The sequence below is a fragment of the Pectinophora gossypiella genome, chromosome 10, assembly GCF_024362695.1.
Source record: "Pectinophora gossypiella chromosome 10, ilPecGoss1.1, whole genome shotgun sequence".
NCBI classification, from domain to species: domain Eukaryota; kingdom Metazoa; phylum Arthropoda; class Insecta; order Lepidoptera; family Gelechiidae; genus Pectinophora; species Pectinophora gossypiella.
Genome location: NC_065413.1, coordinates 15005580 through 15023254, shown reverse-complemented (window position 1 = coordinate 15023254; position 17675 = coordinate 15005580). Strand labels below are relative to the sequence as shown.

Here is a 17675-nt window from a genome sequence, read left to right as displayed (position 1 = left end):
GACCAACGGCTTAACGTGCCTTCCGAAGGACGGAGGAACTCGAGATGAAAACTTTTTTGTGGTCACCCATCCTGTGACCGGCCTTTGCGAAAGATGCTTAACTTCAACAATCGCAGACCGAGCGCGTTTACCGCTGCGCCACCGAGCTCCTCAAGACAGGAGTACGGCTTAAAAAGTGACTACTTCGGGCGTTATTCCACTCGCGTCAGACCGAGTACTGCGGGGCGGAAGGCAAGAGGGAAACCACTGCCCTATTTTTCCCTAAAAAGTCCATGGAGAAAGGTTGGGCTAGTAGCGCACCCTAAACAATAAAATTAAGAAAGTTATTAAAAAAATATCTTTATTTTATAGGTATAAAACTAATGTCAATTATTTTTATTAACTAATACGTGGGATACAAGAGGCTTTATAGATATTATCTACTGTCTGTTTGTATGTATTTTGTTGTTGGTGAGCTGGTTTCCGGTTTTTGTGTTTCTTCTATTGGCAGGAGGAAGCTGAGGCCTGCACACACTGCGGAGAAAAGAAAACATTTTATTATTATTGTGCCTTGTGATAATGATAATGGCTGGACTGTGAATGAATGAATTAATTAATTTTTTTGATGTGTTTATTGCAGATTTGCCGCATATCGACGGGGAAGAAGCAAATACTCCTATCTTACAGTTAGGTCTGTGTAAGATAGGAGTATTTGCTTCTTCCCCGTCGATATGGCATTTACTACATGGCAAATTAGGAGCGCTGAAGGCCATCGAATATTGGCTCAGGGCGCCATCTCAGAGGATTATATTTGAAAGAATTTGGTCGTGTACCTACTAGGTTCAAGATAAATAAATACTAAATATGAAATTCTGATTAATAAATAAAGACAGATCTAAAACTACCGTAAAACATTTTCTTTATTCTATTTAACTTATATATGAATTTTAATCAAGAAAAATGTAATAATAAATCCCATACGTTATTACGTTTATCTAATTCAAATTCAAAAATATCTTTATTCAGTAGGTAACATAGTTACACTTTGAATCGTCAATTTTTACATAACGAACGTCTCATCCGCCTAAAACTACTGCAGCTTCTCACAACCTGTATAGCCGGGGAAAAGAAGCTGCAAGAAAAACCTCGGCACAGGGCCCTAGACGTTCTTTAAAAAAATAAAAATAAACATAAAATATTGATATACAATTGAGTAATTTAGCTGCCTAATATCAGTTCTCAGACAGTTAATCCCATGCATTCATATCTTCTAAATAATCACTAACTTTATAATAACCTTTTTTGTAAAGTTTTTGTTTAACTACTGTCTTAAAGCAGTTGAAAGGCAAATTCTGAATGTCAATGGGAATCTTATTGTAAAAACGTATACATTGCCCCTTAAAAGATTTAGTAATCTTATGTAATCGACTGACTTGTAAAGCAAGTTTATTAAGTTTATTTTTATTCCGGTTTCTATGATGTCACAGTGTGCTTTTTCATACAAAGTCCATAGTAATTTCGTGTTTGTCTTCAGAACCCCGATACCGACCCCGCCGGCGTGGTCGTCCATTTCCCTCAATCAGCGCTTATCGCTATCGATCCACTAGAATCGATTAATTCTTTCAAATATTTTTCCTCTCAGACGACGCCCTGAGCCGAGGTTCGCGCCCAACTGGGCACCCTCAGGCCTGTTGTCTTAAACGTTGTACCGGGTGAGAGCCTTCAGCGCTCCCCATTTGTCCGGCCAAGTAGTTAATGCCATCTGCGGCAAATCTACAATAAGTCAAGGCATAAAAAAATGTATTTTGACGTTTAGTAAAAATGATTTTCGTGATATGTCCCCACCGGGATTTGAACCCGGGACCTCCGGATTGTAATCCCAACAATCAAACCACAGACCACACCACCACAGAGGCCGTTACGTTAGGCACCACGATTGCTGAGGTTGGTCACCCACGTCAACAAGAAGAATTTTCCTGTACCCAAAGGTTGCCTGGAAGAAATTGCTGCATGAGTAATAAGGCCGCCTGTTGTGCTTTTCTGTATATGTTGTCTTTATCTCTGTATTTTGTGTCCATTGTGCTCAATAAAGTATTTTATCTATATATCTATCTATCTAAGAAAAATTAAAAGAGGATTACAGAAGAAAGGAACTTACAGAAGAGCAGAGCAGTGAACCCGTAGAAGGTGGTGGTGCAGGCGACGGCGAGGAAGTAGCCAGCAGTGTTGGCACCAACCACGGACCCGAGCCGACCACACATCAGCACCGCACCAACCGCTGTGCCCCTGGTTGCGGAAGTATACAATATTACATGTATTTTGTTATTTAAACATACTATACAGGTATAGGTTGTTTATGTGTAATAGTGGCACCGTAACGAATACTGAGCGGGATGGTTGAGAACATGATTCTGAGTTGATATCAAATGGAATTTCCTGTCGGAAACTTCATGAATGTTTTTGTGGGTTTTTTATATTATTTTCCGTTCCATACTTTTGCAACGGAAAATTACACTTGACATTAACTCAGAATCATGGTCTGAATCATCCCTCAAAGTTTTCGTTACGATGTCACTAACACCCTGTATACGTCCCACTACTAGGCACAGGCTTCCCCTCAATCAACCGGAGGGGGTATGGAGCGTACTCCACCACGCTGCTCCACTGCGGGTCGGTGGAGGCGTTTTCACGACAAATAGCCGGGACCAACGGATTAACGTACATTCCGAAGCACGGAATCATCTTATTTTTTCAAAGAAGAAATCGCTTTAAGCGATAAGGCCGCCATTTGCCATGTATTTAGTTAGGAGTGTTTTGTAATTATTTCTTTTTATTTAAGTGCAATAAAGTATAGACCGATGCATCTAGCCCGACGGACAGAACACAAAAAAAAAAGAAAATTCGATCGATTATTCTATTCTAGCGTTCTTAATTCCTCTTACTCAAACATCATGTTTTTACATAAATTATCATCGTTAATCAAAAACAAAGGAGTAATATCCGTGCTCTGAAAATGTTAAAGAAAACGCATCATTTTAAACTGATAAGAAAACCTTGTTTTTTAATGTTAGGCAATATTTTTCACTTAATTGTGTAATTCTTCCATACCAACATTGACAAACCTCAATTGCGTAATATAAAGATAAAATGGTTTATGTAGTAGATAGCGATTTTATTTCCGTTCGGAAATGATTAGTGTACGTATAATACTACAATACTTATAAATTAATAGTGTCTTGTCTTCAAATTCAAAAATATCTATAGGTAACATAGTTTTTTTTTAAATTTATTTATAACACACTTATACACTATCATTACAGGTGATCCCCAATGCGATAGTGAAGAGTTACACTTTGAATCGTCATTTTTTACATAACGAACGTCTCATCCGCCTAAAACTACTGCAGCTTCTCACAACCTGTATAGCCGGGGAAAAGAAGCTGCAAGAAAAACCTCGGCACAGAACCATAGACGTTCTTTTTTAAAATAAAACGTAAAATATTGTTAGTTATGCAATTTAGTAATTTCTTATTTTTTTTTCGCCGAGGTTCGCGCCCAACAGGGCACGCTCAGGCCTGTTGTCTTAAATTTTGTACCGGGTGAGAGCCCTCAGCGCTCCCCATTTGTCCGGCCAAGTAGTTAATGCCATCTGCGGCAAATCTACGATAAGTTACATAAAAAAAAGATTTTATGCTGAGGATCGTGTTTGTGTGTGATCTTCCTCCACTGGATTCGGTCCTGTGCCATTTGTACAGCGCTTTATCTTAGTAACAAGTGTTAAAAATTATGCCGATAAGGTGAGTACTATAACAAATAATACCTAAAGATAATTATAGAATTACGAACCGACAACAGGATAGGTAATTTTATTCGTAAATAATAATGTTGAGAACATTTTTCTTTGCCTCCAACGGATAACTACTTTGTTAAAAAATAAATAAATAATGTTATGCTTGCAATAAAAAAGAAGAAAAAGCACAGAAATAAAATAGAGAAGAGACAAAGTTATTGCAAAATACATAGCAACATAAAAGTTTATTACGTTGCTATTTATAGACGCAGTTTTAGGCGAATGAGACGTTCATTATCTAAAAAATGACGATTCAAAGTGTAACTATGTTACCTACTGAATAAAGATATTTTTGAATTTGAAAAAAAAAAATCAACTTGGCGATTAATATTTCTTTCTAATTCTTGATTATTTGTAATATATATAAAAATTTGTAATTTCATTTGTCATCAATTTAACATACACAACGAATATCTTACTCTATTTGTACCGAATACGGAAAAAACTTGTAGGGTATTAGAGAAAATAGGAACACAATGGTGCTAATTCCTGTAAATACCATCTAATTTTATTTTAGGTTATATCTGTCATTTTCTTATCCGCCGAAAAGGAAAGGGACGGGTAATCGACAAGCATAAAATTTATGGAACACACGTCAATTTTAAGCACAAATCTAAAACAACCGTCTAAAAATTCGCCCAGGTTATTCATTTATTTACTCATTCTTCCTAAAATTAAGAGCTGTCAATCATCCGTCCCTTTCCTTTTCGGCGGATAAGAAAATGACAGGTATAACTTAAAGTAAAATTAAGAGATGTCTGCAGGAATCGGGGCCATTGTATCCTTATGTAATGTAATATATTGTTTTAAGTTTACGCGGTTATTATCATAAATAAAACACATGATAACGGGTTCTTAACGGGTTCGGGTCATCCCGTGATCATGGCACTCGCAACAGTGTCGAAATATCCGGAGTCTCATATCCCTGATTTAAACGCGGTAAGAACCCGTCATTATGTGTTTTAATTATTTGTAATATGTTTTTGAATTAATACAAGACTAATTTAATGTTGCACACATACATTTTATCCTACGTTTACTCCTAAAAAGTAAGTCCTTTAGAGACTAAAAAGTTACAGGTGAACTTTTCTTTATAATTGTACCTTGTATTGTTTGACGTAGTTCTAAAAGACGGGTACCGTAGCGGGATTTTTTGTTAGGTATTTTGCCAGGGTGCATAGTTACCCCATTACTCCACATAGCAGCAATAAAATTTAAATAATCAATATTCATCCAGTTGTATCAACACAGTTATCAATGAAAAATGTTACTACAATAAAAGCAAGCGATTATTGAACTATGTAATGTCTCCAGGTGAGATAGTGCAGTTAGTTGCACAATTATTGCACAATGTGACGAGGGACCTTTCGGCCCACGTTCCTCAAAAACAATATAGATAACGCTGTAAAGCTTTTCCTTCGTTTAACATTCAATGAATTAATAATACTTAATTAATTTAATGGATAACAGACATATGCATCTTTTATCTTTAGTAAAATTTCTAAAAGTATGTAGAAGCTAAATACATATATTATTACATAACATAAAAACATAAACAGCCTATATAACGTCCCACTGCTGGGTACAGCAGCAGCAAATGTATTATTATAAATAATTAAACTATTGGTACGCACGCACACACACACACACACACGCACGCACGCACGCACGCACGCACGCACGCACGCACGCACGCACGCACGCACGCACGCACGCACGCACGCACGCACGCACGCACGCACGCACGCACGCACGCACGCACGCACGCACGCACGCACGCACGCACGCACGCACGCACGCACGCACGCACGCACGCACGCACGCACGCACGCACGCACGCACGCACGCACGCACGCACGCACGCACGCACACACACACACACACACACACACACACACACACACACACACACACACACACCAATCTCATCTCTTCAAATTTGTGTTAGTATAAACATAAAATAAGTAGCTATAGCCACTAATCATCCGAGTTGGGAGCCTGGGGTTCCGTACTACAAGCTAACGGTTCTCACAGACCCCAGTCTCTCTCACCAACAACTGTATCTTAATCTTGTTTTATTGTTAATTACCAATTATCGCGTTGATGAGAGAGTAATAAACATTATTTTTTATTTTTTTTCAGACCTCACTGGTGTCCTAATTTTGTAGCTACGACCTACGTACAAATAAAGAAAAAAGGTCTTCTTACCTCAAACTGGTGGGAAAGAGATTCACCGCGTAAGCCGTAAGCGGCCCCACGCCCAGCGCGGTGATCTGGAGAGCTGACATGGCTGCTCCTGCCACCATCCTGGAAGCGCAACAGGATGACATACATAAACAGCCTATACATGTCCCACTGCTGGGCGCAGGCCTACCCTCAATCAACCGGAGGGGGTATGAAGCATACTCCACCACGCTGCTCCATTGCGGGTTGGTTGGTGGAGGTGTTTTTACGGCTAATAGCCGGGACCAACGGCTTAACGTGCCCTCCGAAGCATAGAATCATCTTACTTTTTCTGACAATCAGGCGATTCAAGCCTGAAAAGTCCTTACCAAACAAAGGACAGTCTCACAAAGTGATTTCGTCAATGTCCTCATTGGTAATCGAACCCGGACTTCCAGATCGTGAGCCTATAACGCTCTAACCAATCAAGACCACGGAGGCTGTTAAGCAACAGGAGTACATTTCTTGTTATTTTGTTACCTACTAAAATCCTTCGAGAGTACCCGACCATTAAAATCTATTGCAAAATATCAGATCAGGTTCTTCTACGTTGGATTTTTTTAATGCAACTAGTCTTGGATCCACTATCAGTTTGGAAAAGATCATTTGAAAGAAAGAAAGAAAGAAAGATTTATTACTCCCGGACACCACAGACACAGACAGACAGGTACATTACATTCAACACAGGACAGAAACCACACGGAAATCAATAAGTACACAGATTAGCTGAGATTTGCCGATGGCATTAACTACTTGGCCGGATAAATGGGGAGCGCTGAAGGCTCTCACCCGGTACAATGTTTAGCTTTGACCAATGACCAAGTAGCCACCGTTTCGGATTTAAAATCTTCTTTAGGATACTTACCGGTTAGTTAGCAGCCCTGACAAGAGGCAAGCCACAGCAGTAGTGGAGTACATGCCGACGAGCAGCGCACGCTTGGAGACGGGACAGAGACTGACTGCCATCACCGCCAGCCCGTACACCAGAGTCGTCACCACCATGATCAGGAACGTGTCGTGCGATATGTCGTCTTGGCAAGCTCCTGTCGTTGTCTGTGAAAGAAACACGAAAACTCTAGATTCTCTGTCTTCGGCTTTGTCTAAGTACAACTTGTACAGTCATGAGCAATATAATGTACTTACCCACTTTAGAACTCTGTCGCACTAACATATTTGACATTTAGTGAGACTTACAGTTACAATTTGTCAAAAAAGTTAATGTGACATGGTACCAAAGTGTATACATATTAATGCTTGTCACCGTACCCTAAAGTGATCTTAGAAGAATTCAGATTATAACACTGAAAACCCATGCAATCTTTTTAGAGAGAGTAGTATTTTTAAAAACCGAATCATCCTTTAATATTATTATGATACCAAGGATTCTGGGAAACATTCCTGGATGTAACTAACCCAAAATATGGGTTAGTTACATCGTAACGAATACTCAAAAAAATCCTCTTGATATTAACTCAGAATCATAGTCTGAATCATTCTCTAAAGTTTTCGTTACAGTGTCACTAACACCCTCTATAAATATTTTTTACCTGATTATCAGCCTGGTTCATCAGAATGCACACGGTGCCCACTTCATCTGAGGACCCTCTCATGGCTTTGTTGATCGTGTCCGTCGCGAACATGAAAAGCCCGTTCAATCTGAAAATGACAAACCATCAATTAAGTAATAAATATATATGTCATCATCATCAGCCGTACGAAAGCCGCATGTAACTTTACTCGCCTCTCCACCGTACCAGTCAAATCTTCAGGTTAGGTAAGCAGACCCTGTCAGAAACGGGAGTTTTGTATAAATCTAGGTGATGGAAAACCTAGCGCAACAGATTGCCTGTTCATAATTAAAACACATAATAACGGGTTCTTACCGCGTTTATTTTGACACTGTTGCAAGTGCAATGATCACGGGATGACTGATGAGATTGGAGTAGAGTAGGTAGACCTCCACCACCTCCATCTACTCCATTTGCAACAGTGTCGAAATATCGGGAGTCTCATATCCCTGATTTAAACGCAGTAAGAACCCTTTATTATGTGTTTTAATTATGATAATAACCGCGTAAACTTAAAACAATTGCCTGTTCATGTTTTTAAACAGGAAGATTTTGGTAAGAACTTACAAAGAAAAAAGCCCAAACATGAGGAACCCGGTGATGGCCAGCCATTTTAAATGCGGTGGCTTGAGCAGAGCCAGTGCCGACTCACGCCTAGCTTTGGGAGCCAGTTCCACCTGCGAATCCTCCTCCATCATGTCTGGACTTGACTCCTCAGCTGATAGCCTTAGTGACGTCACCTGCAGCAATAAAATTATTGAAATACTTACAATTTTTTTTCATACTTACATAAGTCACAGGGATTTTAATGAAAAACAGTGTTGAAAAAAGGATTATCTAAAACTATTATTAAGTTACTGTCAATTTTACAAATAGACTATCCAGTCAAACAGTAAAGAATTCTGAAGAAGTTATTTTTTATGGTCTCCAAAGATTGGGAGTGAATACACTGACAATGCCGTAAGCGTGGCCATTTATTGGTCAGCAAAAATTTAGTTTCGATCGCCATCGACTCGCAAAGAAGAAGAATACATGATTATATTATCAGTAAGCAGCAATTTCGTATTGCGCGAATAGGATGTTCCCCTTCGGCCGCCATCGCAACCACGACAAAAATATTCTTAGTTGGCAACTGGTTGCGTATTAAGACAAAACATTCTTCATTCATAAATAGTTGCCAACAAAGGAGTAAAATTATTCCTTTTGCGAATTGAACTGGTTGCGAAACGTGGTTGCGATGGCGGCCGAAGGGGAATGTTTAATTCCTTCGATATGGCCGTTTTAACCGCCCTGTCTTGAGCTGACGACTATAGTCACTTTTAGGTGGGGTACATGTTTTTTGACGTGACTTATTGTAGATTTGCCACAGATGACATTAACTACTTGGCCGGAAAGACTATTAGGGTACAGTATCGCAAGATGAACTAAGTAGTCATGTTTCACCGAACTATATAAGACCAATGTGATAGGCGGTGAATCGTATCGCTGTCTGTTACCGTTAGTGAAAATTCAAAATTTGCACGTAAGATCACCCCAACCCAAATGTCTTGTAAATTTGTATGCAATAAAGTTTTTTATTATTATTATGGAGTACTCTACCATATAGAAACCGGTGCCCCCCTGTTTGCCAGGACCACAGGACCACAGTGCACATTAAAAACCTAAATATCATAGTAAAAATGGACACAAACTCACACAATAATCTTCAGAAGGCAAGCCACTGTTCGTCTTAAAGATATGTCTCAAGACGTCCAGAGCCTTGTCGCTCCTGCCCTTAGACATGAGAAACTTGGGACTCTCCTTGGCCCTGGTCATCCACAAAGCGGACAGAATCAGTGGCATCGCGTACACAGCTGTGAGGAGGCGCCAGGGTCGCAGGGTCAGCGAGGAGAGGTTGTAGCGCCAGTCGGAAGACAGCACTGCCCATGCGAACACTAGACAGACCATGGACATTAAAAATGAGCCAAAAATGTTTAAAAATAAGTTAAAAAAATATTTATGAAGTAGATTTAATTTAGCAAGTACCTATTTCTTACTTTTTGTAATTTAACCATGTCTTAGTGAGACTCTGATCCTGCAGTCAAATTGTTTATGCAATTTTGCAGGACAATGCATTTATACTAGTGTTACTTAAGGCTTACTTAATAAATAATAAATAAATGGAACGGTATTGTAATAGGTAGACAGGGTGTTAGTGACATCGTAACGAAAACTTTGAGGGACAATTCCGACCGTGATTCTGAGTTGATATCAAATGGAATTTTCCGACGCAAAAGTATAGAACTGAAAACTTAATTTAAAAAAAAAAACACATTTTTTTATGAATTTTCCGACAGAATAATCCATTTGATACCAATTCAGAATCATGGTTTGAATCATCCCCCTCGGTATTCGTTACGGTGTGACTATCACAACACTCATCTGTAAACGACATCGTAACAAATACTGAAGAGGATGACTCACTCACTATTCTGAGTTAATATCAAGTGGAATTTTCTTTCAAAAGTATAGAACTGAAAATAATTAAAAAAAAAAACTAAAAAGAATCATGAATTTTGCGACGGAAAATGCGACTTGATATTAACTCAGAATCATGGTTTGAATCATCCCCCTCAGTGTTCGTTACGATGTCACTAACACCCTGTATTTGTGTGTCGTAAGTACAGTCATGAGCATGAGCAATACCATGTAACAACTTTAGAACCCTGTCGCACTATCTTATTTGACATTTAATGAGACTTACGGTTTCTTTTGTCAAAAAGTTAATGTGTCATGGTTTCAAAGTCTATACACGTAACATAAACAGCCTATATACGTCCCACTGCTGGGCACAGGCCTCCCCTCAATCAACCGGAGAGGGTATGGAGCATACTCCACCACGCTGCTCCACTGCGGGTTGGTGGAGGTGTTTTTACGGCTAATAGCCGCTACGAATAAATATATTTATTCGTAGAATAGCCGGGACCAACGGCTTAACGTGCCCTCCGAAGCACGGAATCATCTTACTTTTTCGGACAATCAGGTGATTCAAGCCTGAAAACTTCTTACCAAACAAAGGACAGTCTCATAAAGTGATTTCGACAATGTTCCCATCGGGAATCGAACCCGGACCTCCAGATCGTGAGTCTAATGCTCTAACCACTAGACCACGGAGGCTATTCAAAGTGTATAATAGGTACATATTTAGTACTCGTGACATATTACACACATACATACATTTACAAACACATACACACACACATATTACACATATATTTACTTTTTTTTGTTTGGTAAACCGGTTTTTTATTTTCTAATAGAGTAGACAGAGTCACACTTTCAGGACCCCGATACCGACCCCGCCGGCGTGGTCGACGATTTCCCTCAATCAGCGATTATCGCTATCGATACACTAGAATCGATTAATTCTTTCAAATATTTTTCCTCTCAGACGACGCCCTGAGCCGAGGTTCGCGCCCAACTGGGCTCAGGCCTTTTGTCTTAAACGTTGTACCGGATGAGAGCCTTCAGCGCTCCCCATTTCTCCGGCCAAGTAGTTAATGCCATCTGCGGCAAATCTACAATAAGTCACGTCAAAAAAAAAGACAGAGTCACAAGTACCTAATCTGAAGACAATTTGAGGCGCTTTCAATACATATACAATATTTCTTCTTGTGGCGTGTGGGTTGTGAGGTCAATGACCACACTCATCAACCCTGGTATCAGGGTTGCTATTGACAACAATACTACATTAAATGATGAAATAATGGCTATAAGATTGATTATATTCATCTAAAGCATCTTTATGGATTTGATTCCTTTGAAATGAATTTCATCATAATTAAAGATCAATTTTGTTGGAAAGGATTAATTATCCTGTTAGTTTTTGTGACATGCCCGGGAAGATGAGCAGTTGAACCAGAGATGTGTCGCGATCTGGCAGCCCCGGGTTCGAATCCCGGTGGGGACATATCAGAAAAATCACTTTGTGTTCCCCAGTTTGGTTGGGACATTACTGGCTGATCACCTGATTGTCCAAAAGTAAGATGATCCGTGCTTCGGAAGGCACGTTAAGCCGTTGGTCCCGGTTACTACATACTGATGTAAGTACGTAGTCGTTACATGAGTCATGTCAGGGGCCTTTGGCGGCTCAATAGTAACCCTGACACCAGGGTTGATGAGGTTGGTAATCCACTTCACAACCCACACCATGCAAAAACAATACCAGGGCTGAAGACAGCAGATATGGTGAGGAACCCGTTGACGGTCAGCAGGGCGATGTCTCGGCGTCTTCTCGGCACCAGCTCGCCGGCATACGCGAAACCCACGGATGAGGGGCAGGCCAGGCTAGGTGAATTGAATAAAAAAACGTTGCAAAAAAAAATGGAATATAAAACTGACTCGGACGGGACTTGAAAGTTGAACCCGTAGCTCTTGTCGCCTCTGTGGTCCAGTGGTTTGGACGTTGGTTTCACGATCCGGAAGTCCCGGGTTCAAATCCCGGTGGGGCACATCACGAAAATCACTTTGTGATCCCTAGTTTCGTAATAGGACATTACAGGCTGTTCACCTGATTGTCCAAAAGAAAGATGATCCGTTTTTCGGAAGGCACGTTAAGCTATTGGTCCCGGTTACTACTTACTAATGTCAGTATGTAGTCGTTACATGAATCATGTCAGGGGTCTTTGGCGGCTCAATAATAACCCTGACCAGGGTTGATGAGGTTGGTAATCCACCTCATAACCCACACGATTAGTAGACCTACTTCTCTCCTCTGACTAACCCAATTAGGAACGTAGGTAGTTATGGAAAATTCCTTGAAATTAAGCCAGAGTCATGGTCTGAATCATCCCCCTCAGTATTCGTTACGATGTCACTTCTTCTATCGTGTGGGTTGTGAGGTGGATTACCAACCCATCAACCCTGGTGTCAGGGTTAATAACGATGTCTAACACCCTGTATGTATTTTAATATTAGTACTTACAAAAGTGACCCAGCAAGTTTGCAAAGCGCATAAGACCGGAGTCCTGGCATCAGGCTGGCGGTGAGGCCAATGACCCCTGCGGCCGCTGATGACGTCAGCAGCGCCGGCTTTCTGCCAAGCGTGTCCGCTGCTCGACCCCATAGGGGAGCTGTCAATATCACCCCTGCAAATTAAAATTCAAAAAGTTCCGTATTAATTTTAGTGTTAGCATCGCGTGTTAGAAGCCGTGGTAGCTCATTTGGAAGATACACATGACAATTTTAGGTAGAAAACAAAAACCCTTCCAAAATTTTATATTGGCCAATAACCCGACAGAATTGAGTTGACAGCACACGTCAAACGGATTGTATGTCAGCAAGATGTCTATTTTATTCGCCCGTGTTATTCATTTATCTGTTACTGTTAATTTTAAAATGAATGAGTCTCTTTCCTTTTCGGCGGATAACAAAAAGACGGATATAACTTAAAATAAAATAAGAAGGTGCTTGCAGGAATCATGGCTACTGTTGCAGTATAAATAAATTAAATGTGAAACAGGAACTCACCAATATTAGGCACAGAAGTGATGATCCCTCTCAGACTCTCAGGTAACTCAAGGTCACAAGCAGCTGCAGGCAGTATGAACGCGTTGCCTATGATCTCTATGATCGCAGAAGCCAATGTAGCCAGCATCAGCGCACAGTGGAACACTTGGTACTTGCCCATGCCTGCAGGAAAGTTTATAGCAATCATTTATATTTAGGAATTTGCTCGTGATATTTATGTAGGCGCTTAGTTTAGCAACTTGCGGAATCGACGCAACATTTCATTGAAATGTCAGAGCACACACCAACTTCATTTTAATTTAGTTTGATAGTTATAAAATTACCCCAGTCTCTTTCTTTCACTTATCGTTAGAGAAGGATAGCATTACTTTTGCAACTCTCAAATTGAAAGAAGATTAAGTTTGTGTCTAAATTTGGCTTGACTGCGAGTTATCTTTGATTACTTGTGGCTCTCCATACTGTGAATGTGGTTACCCGGATCAAACCCTATCTCATTTAGTGAACGAGTGTCCTCTACACTGGTTCCCAGGTGGCTGCATTGTGTGACGAATGCGGCAGAGACTTGGTTAGGAGAGCTTAAGCTGGATATATGATCCACGCAGGATATTTTATATTTGTCTGCCATACTCAATAATACTTGTGGCTCTGACCACCCTATTAGAGGCGTGAGTTTATGTATGTACTAACCAGCCAAGTCCAAAGCTTCTTCCAATTCGACTTCCAAGTGTTTCTTCACCATAACTTCTTGAGAAGTATCTCTTACGACGACCACTGCTTTCGAACCCATCTTCACTTCACTGATGAAACAAATAAACAATAAGATTTTTTTATTAGGCACTTATATTATTCACCAATGTTCTTATTCACCAATGTTCTTATTCACCAATGTACTTATTCGCCAAAGGTCACACTTCCCTATCTACCTTTCACGGTCTTCACCGAACTGGCACAATCTCAATACGGATCAAAATTGTCACACCACTATTTTTTATCTATTTATTAATACAAAATATCCGAAGACATTTTTATCGTATCATTAACTAATTAGATAGTTTGTTCATAATGACTTTATTGATAGATGATAAACACGAAGAAATATCCATTGTTTTACTAAAAGCTTGGACATAATTAGTCACTTTTTATAAGAAACTATTGATCAGTTTAACAAACAATCCGATACGCTTGATAATTATACTAGTAAGAAGACATTACTGGTATAATTACTATAAAGTAAAGCTAACGACCTCCGTGGTCAAGTGGTTGAGCGTTGGGCTCACGATCCGGAGGTCCTGGGTTCGATTTCCGGTGGGGACATATCACAAAAATTACTTTGTGGTCCCTAGTTTGGTTAGGACATTGCTGGCTGATCACCAGATTGTCCGAAAGTAAGATGATCCGTGCTTCGGAAGGCAGGTTAAGCCTGGGCCCGGTTACTACTTACTGATGTAAGTAGTCGTTACATGAGCCATTTGGCGGCTCAATAGTAACCCTGACACCAGGCGTGATGAGGTTGGTACTCGTACAAACGTTAAGAAAAGTTACTGGACTTTACAACTGAACGACAAAGGTTTTTTCTTTACGTTACTTATTGTAGTTTTGTCGCAAATGACATTAACTACTTGGCGGGACAAATGGGGAGCGCTGAGGGCTCTCACCCGGTACAAAATTCAAGACAACAGGCCTGGCTAAGGGTGGCCAGTTGGGGGCGAACCTCGGCTCAGGGCATCGTATGAAAGGAAAAATATTTGAAAGAATTAATCGGCCCTAGTGGATCGATAGCGATAAACGCTAAATGAGGGAAATCATCGACCACGCCGGCGGGGTCGGTGTCGGGGTTCTGAAGTGTTTGTTGTCGCGAGCTGATTTGCAGCCTCCATGGCTAGAGTAACAAAGGTACACTTACTGACCATCTTACGAAATTCAATTCCATGTATCCAATACGTTTCGTTCTTCTGAACATTTTAATTTCACTTGTTAAAAAATGTTTTCTAAAGAAATCACTACTTTAATATTTTATTATTCTATGTAGCAGTGCTTTGGGTCACTGGGTGTGGGTACCATGTGGCTTGACTGGGATCAGTCTTTCGTGTGAGTTTTTATCTTCTAACCGTTCATTCCATAAGTACATTCATATCGGTAAGTTTCCTAAAAACGATTCGAAAAATTTTATGTCTTAAAATAAAAGGACAAACTGACTGACTGCCGCACCGTCTTATGTGCATTCAAGTGCATTGAAAGAGAGAAAGTATTCGCAAAAAAATAAGATGATCCGTGCTTCAGAAGGCACGTTAAGCCGTTAGTAGTCGGTTACTACTTACTGATGTAAGTATGTAGTTGTTACGTGACTCATGTCAGGGGTCTTTGGCGGCTCAGTAATAACCCTGACATCAAGGTTGATGAGGTTGGTAATCCACCTTACAACCCACACGATAGAAGAAGAGAATCATAAACTGCCTATATACGTCCCACTGCTGGGCACAGGCCTCCCCTCAATCAACCGGAGGGGGTATGGAGCATACTCCACCACGCTGCTCCACTGCGGGTTATAGGTAATAGCCGGGACCAACGGCTTAACGTGCCCTCCGAAGCACGGCATCATCTTACTTTTTCGGACAATCAGGTGATTCAAGCCTGAAAAGTCCTTATCTAACAAAGGACAGTCTCACAAAGTGATTTCGACAATCCCATCGGGAACCGAACCCGGACCTCCAGATCGAGAGCCTAACGCTCTAACCACTAGACCACGGAGGCTGTTGTAAAAGAAGAAGAGAATACTTACATTTTATTCATGTTGGCTTGAATTTCTGCAGTGTTCTAATTTTTTTTTTATATTTATGCGCCTGCTTTCAAGTCGAACACATCACTAGACTGTAATGTAAATTATTTTACCACTTTTTTGTATTTTATGTGTTCTCGTAAATAAATTGTCGATCACTAATTAAAAATATATCAACACACCTTTTTCAAAAAAACTTTACACTATGTAATAGTTTTGAAATATTCCGACAAGACTGTATTTACTTATTTATTAATTGTAAGTATTATTCGATAAGCACTAGTTTTTGTTTACTTTGTTAATGATTTATTTGCACTTAACTAATCATATGACTGTTGCCATTGGCACATAAAAAAAAAGACTCGCGTTTAACTAGAATTTCACCTGATGATAAGTGTTTAGGGTGGGTCACGCTTACCCTGCAAATGCCTATTCACTCTAGCCTTGAAGACCAGATTATAACGGATTGGAAAAACAGATGACGACAGACAGTATATTTTTATTTTCATTTGTTAATTAACTGTTTAATTTCCTATTTATCATAAATCATTATTTTATTTTTTAATATTTTTTTCTTTTCTATTTCATTCATCACTTTTCACATGTGTTTTATTAATTATGTTTTTGGAAAAAATAATCCATTTTTTATCATCTTAATAAGTCAATAGCTACAGCGAAGTGTGGGTGAAACAAAATACTAATGAGTAAGAAGTTATTGTGTTAGTTTATCTAATACTTAATTAGGCGTATTTTTAGCGGAAACTGCTACTATTTCTTTAGTGAATTTCCCGAACCCAATATTTACTTACTTAGTTAAGAAATTAAAATTGGATCAACTAGGCAATAGATAATATCTCACGGAATAACCCGTTTTCAGTAAGTAATAGACTTAACTGTTGATTGTTATTTGCTAACCACTGTAACACACGGGTCTTCCTTAAGCCAAAGATCTAATCATAATACACTTGTTGGCCTATATATAAACTATTTATATAGAATTGAAAAGGATGCGCCAGCGCCGCGCCGCTTGCCGCAACGCGTCTCTTTTTATATACGATTTATACAAAAAACTTTATTGTTTGTTTAGATTTTAACTCTATATTCGTACTTATGTAATTTTATTATTTTGAATGTTTTGTATAGGTAACAAAAAATAGTATTATTTGTGAATACATGAGATCAAAACAATCAACGCGCTCGGTCTGCGATTGTTGAAGTTAAGCAGCTTTCGCAAAGGCCGGTCATAGTATGGGTGACCACAAAAAAAAAAGTTTTCATCTCGAGCTCCTCCGTGTTTCGGAAGGCATGTTAAGCCGTTGGTCCCTGCATTAGCAGTCGCTAATAACAACTAATCCGCATTGGGCCCGCGTGATGGTTTAAGGCCCGATCTCCCTGTCCATCCATAGGGAAGGCCCGTGCTTCAGCAGTGGGGACGTTAATGGGTTGATGATGAACAAAATATAGTAATATTTGTGAATACATGAGTTCACGCTTATTTCCCATTTGGGTAGGCAGAGACCACGGAGATTGTCTTACTTATATTTGTGAATAAAACATTTATAAATGTAAATCAAAACTAAACTATATTAGGTTGTTAACTATGAAGTTTTATGAATTTGATAAACTTGCATAAGTAAGTAATTAGTTTAGGCACCTACCTATACAGGGTGATAGTGACACCGTAACGAAAAAAAATAGAACCTCTAAGTACTTGATTGTAGTAAAAACGATGTTAGATGTTTTTCTTGTCGGAAATGTTTAATTACGATAT

At 39.6% G+C, this 17675-nt stretch overlaps 1 protein-coding gene across 1 annotated transcript; it reads right to left on the bottom strand.

The window, feature by feature from the left end:
• Positions 1 to 329: 329 nt before the first annotated feature.
• On the bottom strand, positions 330 to 16085 carry LOC126369951 (synaptic vesicle glycoprotein 2A-like). Its single transcript, XM_050014554.1, has 12 exons — positions 15908 to 16085; positions 13816 to 13925; positions 13129 to 13290; positions 12584 to 12746; positions 11825 to 11946; positions 9316 to 9554; positions 8188 to 8360; positions 7600 to 7708; positions 6918 to 7105; positions 6038 to 6136; positions 2138 to 2265; positions 330 to 513 (listed from the first exon to the last, which is right to left on the bottom strand). Exons 1-12 carry the CDS (start codon positions 15916 to 15918, stop codon positions 416 to 418), a joined length of 1602 nt encoding a protein of 533 aa, XP_049870511.1. The 5' UTR covers positions 15919 to 16085; the 3' UTR covers positions 330 to 415.
• Positions 16086 to 17675: the final 1590 nt, after the last annotated feature.

Coding starts and splice junctions, on each gene's coding strand:
- LOC126369951 (XM_050014554.1), bottom strand. Junction 12,747..13,128: donor CACTTCTGTGCCTAATATTG/GTGAGTTCCTGT, acceptor TTTAATTTGCAG/GGGTGATATTGACAGCTCCC. Junction 2,266..6,037: donor CTCTTTCCCACCAGTTTGAG/GTAAGAAGACCT, acceptor TTCCGCAACCAG/GGGCACAGCGGTTGGTGCGG.